We start from the raw sequence: 15,744 nt of genomic DNA on the forward strand, positions 1-15,744 counted from the left end.
CGGGTCTTTACTGTCTGAGGATGGCTGCAGCTCTCTTCAGAGGAGCTCTGGTCCTTCCTTCTTCATGGCTTCCTGGCTCTGGATCCCTCAGCCTGCTGGCACGGACCTTTAATCCCACCAGTTTAGACTTTCTAGCTTCTACTACTGACCTTTGGGCCTCCTCAGTGCAGATCATTGATACAGACTTACAGGGACGTTATCATGGGCCCTCGGCTGTCTGCTGGACCGTGATGCTCTCTGTGTCTTCAGCTGGACTCATTCAGGGCATTGCTGTGGGATCTAGGCCCTCAGCTGGGTTCTTTGGGTCTCCAATGTGTGGACAGATCTCCCGTACTCTTTTGCATTTGATTCTTTGGGTGACTATTATAAAATAATCCTATAAATTAAGTGTCCTGTATTTAAACTTTTCCCTTGTAAACCCTGACCACAATACCCATGACTGGCAGAGACCTCAGTGACTTAAGGAAGGATATTCTATGATATGGAAATTAACTTTCCACTCTATGCTGCAGTTATTTTTGAAAGTCATGGTGGTGTGGTTCTGATCTATTTTCTACATTTGGAAAAATATAGAGTGCATTACAATCAATACTGTGGTGCCCCTGGCCTGGAGCTAAGTGCAGACTTTCAGCTTTCTACCCTTGCTGGTAGAGGTTTTCATTCTGGTTGGGAGGGGCAGGGGAGGGAGAGATGAGAAACAAATGAAGAAGCCAAATGAAGTCAGAGTTGGAAAGTATATTTCAAAAAGAGTTAAATAGAGGTTTGGGTAAAACAGGCAGTGGAGAGAAATCTGAGGTCAGGAAAGGGCTATAAAAAATCCTTTATGTTTAGAAGAAAATCACATTTAAATGTGAACATCAGTAATAGTAACCAGCAGGATCTACAGAAAGGGAGATTCAAGCATTTCACGTTAGATTATTATAATATGGGATAACAAAGCACAAGTGTGCCTCCCCAGCCCTTTTTATTTCTTATTTTGAAACAGGGTCTTGCTCAATTGCCCAAACTGACCTAAAGATTATGATCTGCTTGCCTCATTCTCCTTGAGGTGAGAGATTAGGACTGGGGCAAAACAGTCAAAAGCCTGGCAGGAAGTGTTAAAGTCATGAAGACCTAGGAGACACACAGAACACAGGATTCTGGGTGATTCTGCAGCTCCTGAGCACTGTACACAAAACCAATCAGGGGTCAGGACATAACTGGGTGTGAAAATCAAGGTCCATCCTCGTTACCACAATATACAACTCTTCTCCATTCAATGTAAAAGCAATTTTGCAACATTCATATACTGCTGTTTATATGTTCTGAAAGTTTGTGACTTTTTTGGCTTAAACCTCAATTTAAAAAATTTTTTAAAAATTTGTGATGGCTTATTATTATTATTTTGTCTTTTTTTTTTTTTTTTTTTTGGTACCAGGGATTGAACTCATGACCTCACACTTGCCAGGCAAGTACTTGTGCCACGGAGCTAAATCCCTGACAGTATTTTCTTTCTGAGACAGGGTTCACTATGCAGTTCAGGCTGGCTTTGAACTCACTCTGTAGCCCAGGCTGGCCTCAAATTTGCAGCAATCCTCTTGCCTCAGCCTCTGAAGTGCTGGTGTATATATATCACCATACCAGGAGTTGTTTACTATTAGTAGTATTTTTCAGTAGAGGAGATTGAACCCAGGTCCTTCAACTGGTCTACATTCTCAGCCTACTTTTACTTTTGAGAGGTTTTGTTAAATTGCTATTTCCCAGGCTGGTCTTGAATTTGTAATCCTCCTGCATCAGCTGTTTTGAGAGCTGGGATTATAGGCCTGCACCATCAGGTCCACTCCTTAAGCCCTTTTACAATTTTTATTTTGAGATAGGGTCCTGCTGAATAGCCCTGGATGGCCTTGAATTTGGGATCTTTTTGCCATCTTAGTGGGATTGCAGGCGTTTGCCACTGCTTTTCACAGTGGGTTTTCTTTTCTTTTCTTTTCTTTTTTTGGTGCCAGGGATCAAACTTATGACCTTGCGCTTGCCAGGCAGGCTCTTATACCACTGAGCTAAATCCCCAGCCCTTCATACTGCTTTTTAAAACTGTGAACTTTTTTCTAAGTGTGCTGTCACATTCTGAAATCCTAGCACTCCAGAAGACTGAGGCAGGAGGATGGCAAATTAGAGCGCAGGCCCAGGCAATTTAGCCACTTTGTGAGACCCTGTCTCAAAATAAAACATTTTTTTTTTTTTTGTCTTTTTCCTTTTTACCGGTACCAGGGATTGAACTCACCACTACCTGCTTGCAAGGCAGGTGCTTATGCCACTGAGCTAAATCCCCAGCCCCTAAAATAAAACATTTTTAAAAACAGCTAGAGACATAGCTTAGCACAAAGTCCCTGGTTCCAATCACAAGTTAACAAAACAAAACATAAGCTTTACTTCTTTTGGGATAACTTTAGATTTAGGAATGAAAAGGTAGCACAGAGATCTTCACATACTCTTTTCTTAGCTTTCACTAATATTAACATCTTCTGTAACCATGGTGCTACATCAGAATTCAGGAGTTAATATTACAAAATACTATTAACTAAATTACAGCATTGATATTTCACTTTTTATGTCCTTTTGCTTCTAGTATCCAGTCCAGGTTACCACATTGCATTTAGCATGGTGCGTTTTCATTTAAAATATATTTTAAAGCTGGGTTTCAAGGGACATCCCTGTTATCCTAATATTTGAGAGGTGAGACAGGAGGATCATGAGTTTGAGCCCGATTAAATCACATAGCCAGACCCTGACTCAAAAAACAACGAAAAAATAAACAAGTGTATCTTTGTGTTTTTGTTTGTTTGTTTTTTGGTGTTGGGGATTGAACCCAGGGACTTTGTAGTAAGGTACATCCTCAGCCCTTTTTATTTTCTGAGGTAGGTACTCTCTAAATCGCTTAAAATGCCTAGGTTGGGTTTGAGTTTGTGGTCCTCCTGCTCAGTTTCCCAGTATGTTAGGATTATGGACCAAATAAATGTATTTTGACACTGGACGTGGTGGTTTGTGCCTATAATCCCAGTTACTCTTCAGGCTGAGGCAGGGATCACTATTCAGGGCTATTCTGGGTAATATAGGGAGACCCTTTCTCTAAATAAATAGGGTTGAGGATTTAGCTCCATAGTAAGGCCCTTGCCTAGCGTGTACATGACCCTGGTTCAATCCTCAGCATTATAAACATTAAAATAAAATCAGTAAATAAAAAGTGCTGGACAGGGTACATGCTTGTAATCCTGGCACGCTGGAAGCTGAAGTGGGAGGACTGCAAATTTGGGTCCCACAAAATGCAATTTAGCAGCTGCCCCCTTCACCCCCACCCCAGGGTCTGGGGATATAGCTCAGTGAGGCCCCAGGGTTCAATCCCTAGCACTACAATAACTACTTAAATGAAATTAAGTAATAAAAAGGGCTGGGATATAGCTCAGCACTATAAATTCAATAGTGAATGGTACAGAAAAGAAAAAGGAAAAATATATCTTAAAGATTGTCTCATATCATTTCATACCCAGTTGTCTAATTCTCTGGATTACAGAATGAATGAATTCTTAGAAGTGACATTCAGAGTTAATGATTATGCGCATCTAAAAATTACCAAACCCAGAGAGGTAGGAGTGTGATTTAGCAGCAGGCCTTGAGTTCAATCCCCTGTACTGGAGGAAAAAACTTATCTAACCTAAGAGTTAGATAATTACCAGACCCTTCTAGCTGGTACCCTAGTGAATTGAATGTTGCATGTTTCTTTATGAAGTTCCACGATTAGGACTGGGGACTAACTGAGAGTGACAAATGTAGCCACGAGTTTTTGCACACCACAAAACAATTCGTTTTAAAGGAACTGGCACAAACGCTACAAAAAGCATTGCTTGGGGGCTGGGGATTTAGCTCAGCGGCATAAGCGCCTGCCTTGCAAGCAGGCGGTCGTGAGTTGATCCCCGGTACCGATAAAAAAGAAAAAGACAAAAAAAAAAAAAAAAAGCATTGCTTGATTTGCATTCCGGCAACACAGTAATCATTATAACCTGACCTATAGGTTGACCCTCCCCTTACGACCACTAGGGGGCTCTGCTAGAAGCGTTTTATAGTTTACATCAATCCGATTAAGGCAATGTTTTGGGATGATGCTTTAGAAAACTCTTAAAACTTGAAAGTGATGATCGAATCCAACTTCCTTACATCACAGATGGAGAGACCAAAGCTGGCCAAAAGGTCTAGTAGGGGAAAGGCCTAGAATAAGAAATTGTCTCTTGGTTCTTGAGACAACAGTTCAAGAAATTCCCTTTTGTTACATGTCTCACTGAATGATTTGCCTCCAGCGGCTGTTTCTCTTTTTGTTGCCACAGTTCTAATTAGTTTTGCTAAAATCATATATTTGTGATATTTTGGTTTCACATCTTTTATTAGTGTACATTGGTTCTACAGATTAATGGGTTTCATTTAGGCAGATTTGTACATACACATCACATACTCTGGTCATTCTCACTGTCCCATTACCCACTGTGATTTTTTTTTTTTTTTTTGGTACTGGGAATCGAACCCACAACCTCACGCTTGCCAGGCAGGTGCTTATGCTGCTGAGCTAAATCCCTGGCCCCCACTGTGATATGTTATAATATTTTGCTGTTTGGTTTGATGAAGGAATTGTACAACTTCTAAAATAATACCTTTATTATTTATTCCAAAATGTTTTATTCAGTCAGAGGTGCACTAGCATTTGGGAGGCTGAAGCAGGAGGCTCGCTGTGAGTTCGAAGCTAATCAATCTGGGCTACAGTGAATTCAAGGGCAGCCCAAACTACACAGCTAGAACCTATCGTAAAAACAAAAAAACAAAAAAACTCAAAAATTCCTCTAGGTATCAAAACCATATTACTTATTGTAAAACCTAGCAACTACTTTCAAACTACCTTTCAAACTTCCTCTCCATTTAAAACTTTATTCTTTTTACTCGTTTATTCGTTCAATATTTACTGAGTGCTATTAGTGCCAGATACCTTTGTAGGTTCTAGGCTTACAGAAGTGTTTTCTACTCCCCCTAGATTCCATATCTTCTTTTTTAACTTTTGAAAATGTACATATGCCTTTTTAATTCTACAGTACTAGTATGGTTCTTGAACTACCACCAGCAGTAGCAGCTGGATGCTCATTAGAGATACAAATTCTTAGACCACACTCTAGGGATGGGGCCCAGCAATTTTTATTTTTTTTAACAAGCTCTCCAGGGATTTTGATGCACACTAAAGTTTGAAAACCAAGGTTTTAATTCCACAACCCTAATTATCAAAAAAGGTCAAAGATCAACATAAGGTTTCCAAACCCACTCGAGCTTCTCCATGGAACATCTTTCTCAAGCGCGCCAGCTGCGATCCAACAGTAAATGGCTCTTTATAGTTTGTACCACCTGAGATGGTGGAATCAGAGTGGCATTACAATGGTTCCAGAACAAAAGCCACCGCAGTGGGTTTTCTGGGCATGTCCCGATCGACAGTGGGCCGGACTGAGTTCTCGGAAAGCGGCTCCCGACGCTACACTCAGCCCGGGCTGAGTCAGGACGGCCTCGGCCGAGTGGGCCGCTACAAGGGGTCAGGCTGCGCTGGAAGCCTCGACCATAGTACACCGGGATAAAGAGGGGCGGAGGCGTGGGGCAGACCCGGGAGGCCCGAGCCGGCTGGCGTGGAAGCCGCACCCTCGCCGCTCCAGACGCCGGCAGGGCGGAGCCACCCGGCCGAAGCTCCGGCGGAGACGCGCGGGGCGGCGCGGGCTCGAGGCGAGGCGTGTGAGGCTACAACGGGAGCGGCTGCGCCGCCCGGCCGGACCAGATCCTGCGCATGCGCGGCGCCGGCGCCATTTTGGTGGCCGGGCGCGGAGGTGATTCTATACGGAGAGCGCGGCGGCGGTGGCAGGGGCGGCAGTGGTAGCCTTCCTGTGCTTGGGTCTGAGTCGCCGAGGGAGGAGGCGGTGGAGGAAGAGGTGGCGACGGCGGCGGTGGTCGTAGCGGTGGCGGAGGAGGCGGGTACGAATCAGCTGCGGGCGGAGACATGGCCAACATCGCGGTGCAGCGAATCAAGCGGGAGTTCAAGGAGGTGCTGAAGAGCGAGGAGGTCAGAAATGAACTCCCGGGCGTCCCCCACCTCCGCCCAGGGCGGGAGGGCCCCCCCAGCAGCGACCCCAACGTCCCCGGCAACCCCTAGTGGCCTTGGCCGCGTTGCCGCTGCGCCCGCGAGGGGCCGCCGCCCCCCTCCCCTCCTCCCTGCCGTCGCCTCCCTCCGGGTCCGGGTCGGGTTCTCGGGTTCTAGCAGGCGGGCGGGGAGCGCGCTGCGGGGCGGGACGACGCTCCTGGGGGCGCCCAGGCGGCGGCCGCCTGGGGAAGGAAGGGAGGCGGCGGGTGGGGAGGGCGCAGGCCGAGCCCGAGAAAACCCGGGAAGTGGGTTGGGGGAAGGGGAAAGGTGGTAACCGGATCTGGGGAGCTGCGCGAGGGCCCGCACTTTTCAGGGGATTCTGGGTTATTGCCTGCCAGGTCTCTGCTGTCCTTTCCGTAGAGAAGGGAAGGGAAGACGCAAGCCCTTAGATGTGAATGCAAGGAGGGGTACAGGCTGAGTTACTCCCCATAGTTGGGTGCCCGGAGGACGGGGGGACGCAGAGTGGTATAGCGTCGTAGTGGGAGGCAAGGATCAGGGAATTTTCACCGGAGGTAGGAAATTAATTCCAAGTTAGATCATTATCTTTTTGCTTTCAAACCTCCTCGTCGTCTCTGTATTGCCATCTGAAGCTTTTTGACTGACCAAAGGCAAGTTGTTTGGTGTGTTGAATACTTTTAGCTAGGAAAGAAAATACTGGGGTACTTGAATAGCTTATTTCAAAACACTGTTGACAAGTGGTCAAGATGTTTCTCCTAAGACAATGCCTCTGTGACTCGTTATGCTGTGTAACTTCATTATGATGTTCCTCATAGTTGAATTGACCCTTACTTTCGAAAAATAGAACTATTAAGAACAAGGCATTTTACCAAATAAATACATTATTATGTATCATTATTAAGTAAGTTTGTCCTGATTGGAAAGGTAATGTGACATAGTAGCGGTGAATTTTTTAAAAAAAATTTCTCCTGTCGCTTTTCAGTCCTGCAGAGTTTGGATACTGTATGCTACTGCAGGCCACACTTATTTAAAATATCCAAGATGGACTATTTGCGAACTAAACAAATATTAGTGTAATTTTTCATACCAAAGTCGAGAATGTCAGGTTATTTTCTCCATTAAGTTTAATTGGTTAATACAGAAAATGACTGTTACTTTAGAGATTGACATTTATTATTAAACACATTAAGCTATTTTATTTTCTTCTGTGGTTGGTACCTTGATATTGTTAGTAGTGGTTTATGAAATTCACGATTCTAAGTGAGTCCAATAATTATGTTTTGTTTGTGCCACTGAGTGTACTGTGATCATATTTGTTTCTAAATACACGTGGAGAAAACTAATAATTGTCACAATTGTTAGACTTACTGAATGTGATTAGTAGGTAACTAAATAGTATGTAATGATCCTTTTAACAGAGCATGTGTGTGAACTCTGAACTTTGCATTTGTTCGTTTGCCAAAACTTGGAATGGAGGCATGACTTTGTATTTTTGTGGTACGATGCAGAAATAGTCATAAACGTCTCTACTGAAACAGTGTAACAATAATTTTAATTCTTTACATAAGGAAATGTATTCCAGGATTCGTAATTGAGATATATTCCTAATGAAAGATTGCAGCTGTTGTTGCCATCAGCTTAAAACATTTCTTCTATAATGTGGTTGTGTGTGCCTGAATCTTAATAGATTTCTAATGCCTTATTTTCTTATACTTAGTGGTAAACTACTGCTCAGATAATTCATACCGTCTCTTTGCTTTCTGTAAAGTGACTTTTCAGCATGGTTTATGTACTTAAACTGAAGATCATCAGAAATTCTTGTGTTGCTCTAGAAATGCATATTACTATATAATACTGTTGCTTTTGAAGAGCCACAGTATTTCAGAAAAAGAAAACACAAAAGGAAAACAGGTTATTTTTTTAAGTATACTATTTTGTGGGCTGGAGATATAGCTCAGCGGTACAGCGTCAGCCTGGCAAGTGCAAGGTCCGGAGTTCAATTCCTAGTACCCAAAGAGAGAGCGAGAGAGAGAGAGAGACAGACAGACAGACAGACAGACAGAGACAGAGAGAAGAGAAGAGAAGAGGAGGGGAGGACAGGGGAGGGAAGGGGAGGGTGACTTATGCCAGAGGAACAGCTCAGAGGTGCATGCGCAGTTTGTAAGAGAGAAAATAGTACATTTATAAATCTGGAAGGAAATTTCTTCCAGGAAAGTAAGTTGCAAAGAAAATTGAGGAGAGTGTCTAATAATTTAATCTTGGAGTAAATATAAACAGATAGCTTTATTTTCACCAATATTTTATTTCATTGGTGTTTTAATAGGCACAGTTGTATAAGATTATTTTCAACTCATTGAAATACTTGTGTCCACATATTTCTCTAAGTGTACAAAAAAATACATATAATGTGTGGTGCTTTTTTTTTTTTTTTTTTTTTTTTTTGGTGCTGGGGATCTAACTCACTAATAAAATTTTTCTGATCCCCCCCCCTCAGGATTTATCTTCCCTGATGGTAGTGTTTGTTTATTTATTTATTTTGGTACTGGGTATCAAACTCAGGACCTCTTGCTTACTAGGCAGGCACTGCACTTCTGAGCCCTTGTAAATATATTTTGAATGACTGATCAAATAATGAAATATTTTAACATGTCATCTTACGAGAATCTCTACCAAAATTTAATTCATATGCTGTGTTCCCTTCAAGTATTGGCTGATTTCAGGACCTTGGTGGGCATTCAAATACCTTTTTAAAGATAGCTGATGTGTATTGAATTCTGGTTGTAGGAGCTTATAAGTGGTCATGGAGTGTGTTAAAAGTATAGCCTCTTCTCTCTGTGTTCCCAGTGCTCCGGAGATTGAGGCAGGAGGATTGCTGTGAGTTCAAGGCCAGCCTGAACTATATGGGAGACCTTGGGTCAAAAATGAAACAAAACAAAATATAGCTTGTAGGTAAATGTGAAAACTGAGGTGCGGAGTAGTGTTGAGGAGACCATTACTTATGTCAAAAGAAGGGAAATATGTCTGTTCCTCCATACAGGTGAAAGGGTTCCTGAAAAATTGATACAATTGTTTGTTTCTATGTATAAGAATTGGCTAATTGGATTTTGAGTATGGCTCCCCTTTAGAGTTTTGAGTGATGTCAGTGATTGTTATAGATGAAATACGATGAAATAAGGGCACCATTTAGACCTCTTTTCCATAGGACAGTGTTTGGAACTGATCTTTTGTCTGCTCGTCTGTTTTTGTTTGTTTTGTTTGGTAGTTTGCTACGTAGTCCAGGCTAACCTTGAATTTACTGTGTAGCCCAGGCTGGCCTCAACTCAATTTCTTGTTCAGCCTCCCAATACTGAGTTTACAGGCGTACACATCCATCAGAATTTTAAGTAATGGTTCCGAGTTGCTAGGAATGAAAAATTTATTAACAGTACATTTTATAATTTTGTTGAGTCAAGTAATATAGGTACATTGTTGGCTGAGAGGATGTAAAATCCTTATGTTTTATTCATGAATTGTGTTATTTTAATACCAGTTATTGCTGCGAGTAAGTGCCATTTGTAGAATGTCTGTCAATGTCATTGATTATACATTATTGTTCATTTTTAAGAACAGGTGTTTGAAATGCATCCTGGTAGTGCATTGTAATTCTAGCACTGGAGGCTGAGGCAGGATGATCACTGTTAAGACCAGCTGGGGCTATATAGAACTTGTCTCAAAAAACAGGTCTTTGAATTGACGTCCCTGTTTCTTAGGTGAGGAAATTGAGATTCAGAGAAGTTAAATTGTCTGTAAATACATAGCTTTGGAATTTGAATTTAGGTTTGCCTGTGTTTATATTGTACTGTACTGTCATGACTTGGTCAAAAATAGATATATTTTAGTTACTTAAAAATAATTTGCCAGGTGCAGTGGCACATACCTTTAATCCCTGCCCTCAGGAAGCAGACAGAAAGATCATCTGCAAATTCAAGACCAGCCTGTGCTATGTAGATCCTGTATCAAAAAAACAAAAACAAAAAAAATTTTTTAAGCTTGGTTTATATTGCTGATTAAGCATTTAAACATGGCTTAATATAATGTTAGCTTAAATTCATTGAAATAAGTAGTACCTAAATTTACAGGTTTACTTGACATTTTTTTTCCGTAAAGCAGAATCTCACTGAGATTACCGGCAAACCACCATCCCTGGCTTAACATTTTCTATTTAATGTGGAGAGAAGGTCTCACTGTGTAACCCAGACTGACCTTGAACTCACAGCAATCCTGCCTCAGCCTCCTGAATGATGGGATTACAGGCATGTACCACCATGCCTGGCATATTTTCTATTATTCTTATAGGGATTGCTTAAAATCGATGGCATAAACAAATTGATTTCATGAAAGTTGCTGTTGTATGTTGTTTCTCTTCGGCATTTAGTGTTTTTTTTTTCTTTTATTTATTTATGCCAGGGATCTAACTCATGATGTTGTGCTTGCCAGGCGGGTGTTTGTGCTACTGAGCAAAATCCTCAGCCCTTAGTATATGGTTTTGTAAAGATCATTTAAAATTTTAGAAATTTGGCTGGGGGTTTAGCTCAGCAGCATAAGTGCTTGCTTGGCAAATGTGAAGTTGTGAGTTCAATTCCTAGTACCACACACACACACAAAATTACAAATTTAATGTTTGATCGATTTGATTGAGGTTATTCTACTTATTTTTAAAAAGTCATTTTATTTATTTATTTATTTATTTTTGTCTTTTTATCGGTACTGGGGATCGAACTCACGACTGCCTGCTTGCAAGGCAGGTGCTTATGCCACTGAGCTAAATCCTTAGCCCCAAGTCATTTTATTTTTGTAGGCCATGGTTTCTTTGGCATTTTGTGACTTTTTTTTAAAAAAAAGATTATCGTATAGCTCAGGCTAGCTTTGAATTCACTATGTAGCCCAGGTTGACCTTGAACTCACAGGGATCCTCTTGCCTCAGCCTCCTAAGAGCTGTGGTTCGCACCTTTAGAAGACCATGTAAAATTATTGGAAGATGTGTAGAATTTATTTGCAGGATAGACATGGTTCAACAAGTAATCTATTGGCTTTGAACTTTTTTTTTTTTGCTCGATCTTCAAAGTTTTTGGTTTTTTTTGTTTTTTTTCTTTTTCTTTTTCCTTTTTATCGGTACTGGGGATCAAACTTACGACTGCCTGCTTGCAAGGCAGGCGCTTATGCCGTTGAGCTGAATCCCCAGCCCCGGCTTTGAACATTTTTCTTCTAATTTTTTTTTATTTTAAAGACATGCTGGGGATGGAATGTAAGGCCTTCATCTTGCTAAAAGCAAGTGTTCTACCTTTGAGCTTTGATCCCAACCCATTTGTTTTTGATTGGCTGATTGATTGGTTGGTTTTTGTTTGAGATTAGGTCTTACTGTGTGGTTCAGGCCAGCCTTGAATTCACTGTGTAACTCATACTGACCTCATTTGTGGCATACTCCAGCCTCACCCTCCCTGGTGCTGGGATTATTACAGGTATGCATGACTATGCCTGGCTCTGTTTTTGATTTAAAGGAAGAGGTTTAAATTTGACTGTTTTGATTTAAATTTGCATACAAAACAGGTGTAATATGAATTTGAACAAGTTTTTATGATAATGAAAATTTTTTGGGAGCAAGTATATAATTTACACTTCTGTGTGACTTATTTAAATAATGTATCTTATGAAGTAGTGGGGTGGGTTGAGCACAGAAAGCTTACAGATCAGGTTAAAAAAAGTCCAACAGTTGCCGGGGGTTTAGCTCAGCAGCATAAGTGCCTGCCTTGCAAGTGCGGGGTCCTGAGTTCAATCCCCAGTACCAAAACCCCCCCCCAAAAAACCCAAAAAGCAAAAAACCAACAGTTACGCCAGAAGATAAGGGATCAAGAGTTCAAGACCAGCCTGGGCAACATTGCAATACTTTGTCTCACAATTTGAAAATTGTATTTTATTTATTTATTTTTAACTTTTTCCCTTTTTTTGTCTTTATTGGTATGTTTTAGAAATGCAAAATGATCACATTGATCACAGGGAACTTGTACATGCTATGTTTTGCTTTTCCCATTCCCCATTTCTCCCTTCAACCTCTTTCCCTCCTTAATTGTAGAGGCTTTGTATCCATTTTTTCCCTTCTTTTTTCCTCGTCCTTTGCTTCCTTTTCTCTTCTCGTTTGTTTCCCTTGTTGCCTTTCTTGTTTGAACATTTTCTTCTCATTTCCCAATATGTGTTATACATTTTTGTTTTTATTTATACCTTGGTTTCTACACCAGGGAAACAATGTAATACTGAAACAAGTGTCCTGTTTATTTCACTGAAAGAGTATAGACTCTGGGTGCATCCATTTAGTTAGAAATACCTGAAGATTATCATTCTTTATGTGGACTGGTACTGCATTGTGTATTTAAAAAAAAAAACAACCCTACATTTGCTCCCCAGTATTTGTCATTGGTTGATTTCTTGAAAATAACCATGCTGGGCTGGGGATTTAGCTCAGTGGCTTAAGCGCCTGCCTTGCAAGTTTGCAGCCTCGAGTTCGATCCCTGGTACTGCCAAAAAAAAAAAAAAGAAAAGAAAAGAAAAGAAAAGAACCATGCTTTCTTGAGATGGAATATATCAGCATTGTTTTAATTTGCATTCTTGAGTGACTAGTGCTTTTGAATATTTTTTTCAGATATTTACCATTTCTGTCTTATCTGAGAAGTGTCTGTTTGATACTTTTTTTTTTTTAAAGCCAGTCAAATTTAGCAGTGGGGGGGGGGTGGTATACCAACTTTAGTGACACTAATGTTAATAAGTTCTGATAACCCACTGCCATCGGACCAGCCTGTTTGATACTTTCGATTCTCCCTTTTTTGTGGGGTGATTAAGAGTAGGAAAATTTATTGGAGAAAAGTAATGGGGAGTAGGAAGAGCTCCTGAAAGACAGGAGGATTTCTGAATGGGTTGCCTTTGCATCCTTTATATTTTCTAGATATTAGTCCTTTGAGGAACAGCTGGAAAATTTTTTCCACAGTGTGGGTTGTCTGTTTCCTCTGATTGTGGTTTCTTTTGCGGTGCAGAAGCTTTTTAATAGGATGTATTCCCAGTTGTTAATTCTTTGTGATATTTCCTGTGCAATCAGGGTTTTGTTTATAATCTTTGCCAACACCAGTGTCTTCAAGAGTTCTACCTATTCTGTCTTCCAGCAGAGTTGGTGCTTCTATTTTAATGTTTATGTCTCTTCCCTTTTGGTTTAGCACATGGTGATAGATACAGGTCTACTTTTAGTCTTCGGCCTGTAGAAACCCAAGTTTTCCAGCACCGTTTATTAAAGAGATGTTCTTCCATTGAAGGTGTTTGACTCCTTTGTCAAAGATGAGATGGCTAAGTGTGTTGGGAGTTGTTTCTGACTCTTCAGATCTGTCCCATTGATCATCCGATCTGATTTTGTTTTGCCAGTATCATGCTGTTTTTATCATAGTAGCTTTGTAGTATAATTTCAAGTAAGGGATTGTGATGCCCCTGCCTTTGCTTTTTGTTGCCCAGGATTGCTTTCTCTATTCTGGGTCTTTTCTGGTTCCAATTGAACTTTAGGATTGTTTTCTCTAATTCTGTGAAATATGCTGTTGGTATTTTAATCAGGATTTTGTTAAATCTGTGTAACAATTTTGGAAGTAGGACCATTTTCACTATATTGGTTCTTCTTACCCAAGAGGAAGAAATATCTTTCCAAATTTTAATACTTTCTTTCATCTCCTTTTTTAGAGTACTGTAGTTTTCATTGTATAGATCTTTTACTTCCTTTGTTAGATTGATTCCTAGGAATTTCATTCTTTTGGATGCTATTGTAAAAGGTGTTGTTTGCCTGATTTCTCTCTGAGTGAGTTTGTTCTTTGTGTACAGGAATGCTATTGATTCTTGATCTTTTTTTTTTTTTTTTTTGGTACCAGGGATTGGTACCAGGGATTGGACTTGCGACCTCGTGCTTGCCAGGCAGGCACTTATGCCGCTGAGCTAAATCCCTGGCCCCTTGCTATTGATTTTTGAGCTCTGATTTTGTTACCCAGTTATGCTACTGAATTTGGTTATTAAATCTAGAAATGTTTCAGTGGAGTTTTTGGGGTCTTCTATGTAGAGGATCATGTCATCTACAAATAATGATAATTTAATTTCTTCCTTTCCTATTCTTACTGCTTTTATTTCTCTTAATTGTTCTGGCTAATGTTTCCAGAACTGTATTGAATAAGAGTGATGATAGTAGCATCCTTGTCTTTTTCCTGATTATAGAGTGAAAGCTTTTGTTCATTTAATACAATGTTGCTTGTTGGTTTGTCATAGATGGGTTTATCAGAGTGAGATAAAGATGATCTATTCCAGTCTTCTGTAGAGTTCTTATGAATGGGTATTGAACTTTTTCAGTTGCTTTTTCTGCACTTATTGAGATGATCATGTGGTTTTTGTGCTTGGTTCTATTAATGTGGTGTATAACATTTATTGAATTGCATATGTTAACTATACCTACATGCCTGCTTGATAAATCCTGCTTGATCAGGATGTATGATCTTCTTGAGGATTTTTGCACCCATGTTCATTAGAATGGCCTGTGTTTCTCTTTTTTTGGTCGAATTCTTCTCTGGTTTTGGTATCTGAATAATGCTTGCCTCCAGGAATTAGTTTGAGAGAATTGCTGCCTTTTCAGTTTCATTGAGGTTTGAGGAATAGTGGCATTAGAGCTTCTCTAAATTTCTTATAGAATTCAGCAGTTAATCTGGTCCTTTCTTTGTTGGTAGTTTTTAAATTACATCTTCAGTTGTATTGATAATGGGTTATTTAGAATTTTTATGTCTTGATTCAGATTTGGTAATTCCTTATATCTAGGAAGGTATCAATTTCTCTGCATGTTCCATTTTTAATTATTAGAGTACAGGTTCTTGAAGCATGTATTGATCATCTGGATTTCTTTAGGATCTGCTGTGATTTCGCCCTTTTCATTCCCAATTGTGCGAATTTGAGTCTTTTTGATCAGGTTGGCTAATGGTTTGTCAATTTGGTCTCATAGGTTCCTGTATATTGTGTTGATATTATCATTTAATTGTAGATACTCTAAGTTCTTCTTTAATTTCATCTGGGATCTATTGGTTGTTCAGGAGGATATTAATTGATTTTCATGTGTTTATGAAGTTCATCTGATTTCTTTGTCATTGGTTTCCAATTTCACTGTACTTTGATCTGATAATATGCATGGGATACTTTCAGTTCTGTTGCATTTACTCAAGCATGTTCTGTGAGCTAGCATGTGTTCTCTTTTGGAGAATATCCCATGTGCAGCCAAGAGGAATGCTGTGTAGCCCAGGTTGGCTTCAAACTCTCTGTAATTCAGTGTGGCCTCAAACACTTGGCAATCCTCCTGCCTCAGTCTCCTGAGTGCTGGAATTGTGCACCACCATGCCATCATTATTTTTTTTATTAGTATCTGTTTGCAGTACATGAATTTTATATTCATCGTGGAGAATAGATACATGTATATATCTTGATTTTTTTTTGTTTTTATTCTTCATCTCCTATCAGAATAAAAAGAAACTTGAAAAATGTGGTGACAGTGTACAAGGATGACC

At 40.2% G+C, this 15,744-nt stretch overlaps 1 protein-coding gene across 2 annotated transcripts in view; it reads left to right on the plus strand.

The window, feature by feature from the left end:
* The first annotated feature begins 5,885 nt into the window (after positions 1-5,885).
* Ube2k (ubiquitin conjugating enzyme E2 K) overlaps positions 5,886-15,744 on the plus strand; it is a 60,564-nt gene continuing 50,705 nt past the window's right edge. Inside the window, exon 1 of one of the 2 annotated variants that reach the window (XM_003471629.5) lies at positions 5,886-6,112. In XM_003471629.5, coding sequence (XP_003471677.1) covers positions 6,050-6,112 — 63 coding nt within the window. In that variant the 5' untranslated portion in view covers positions 5,886-6,049. The remainder of the gene's footprint in view (positions 6,113-15,744) is intronic. The other variant, XM_063240524.1, reaches the window with a different exon arrangement.

This window comes from Cavia porcellus, unplaced genomic scaffold (assembly GCF_034190915.1).
Source record: "Cavia porcellus strain 051 isolate PalLab524CR breed Dunkin Hartley unplaced genomic scaffold, mCavPor4.1 scaffold_30, whole genome shotgun sequence".
In the NCBI taxonomy this organism is placed as follows: Eukaryota; Metazoa; Chordata; class Mammalia; order Rodentia; family Caviidae; genus Cavia; species Cavia porcellus.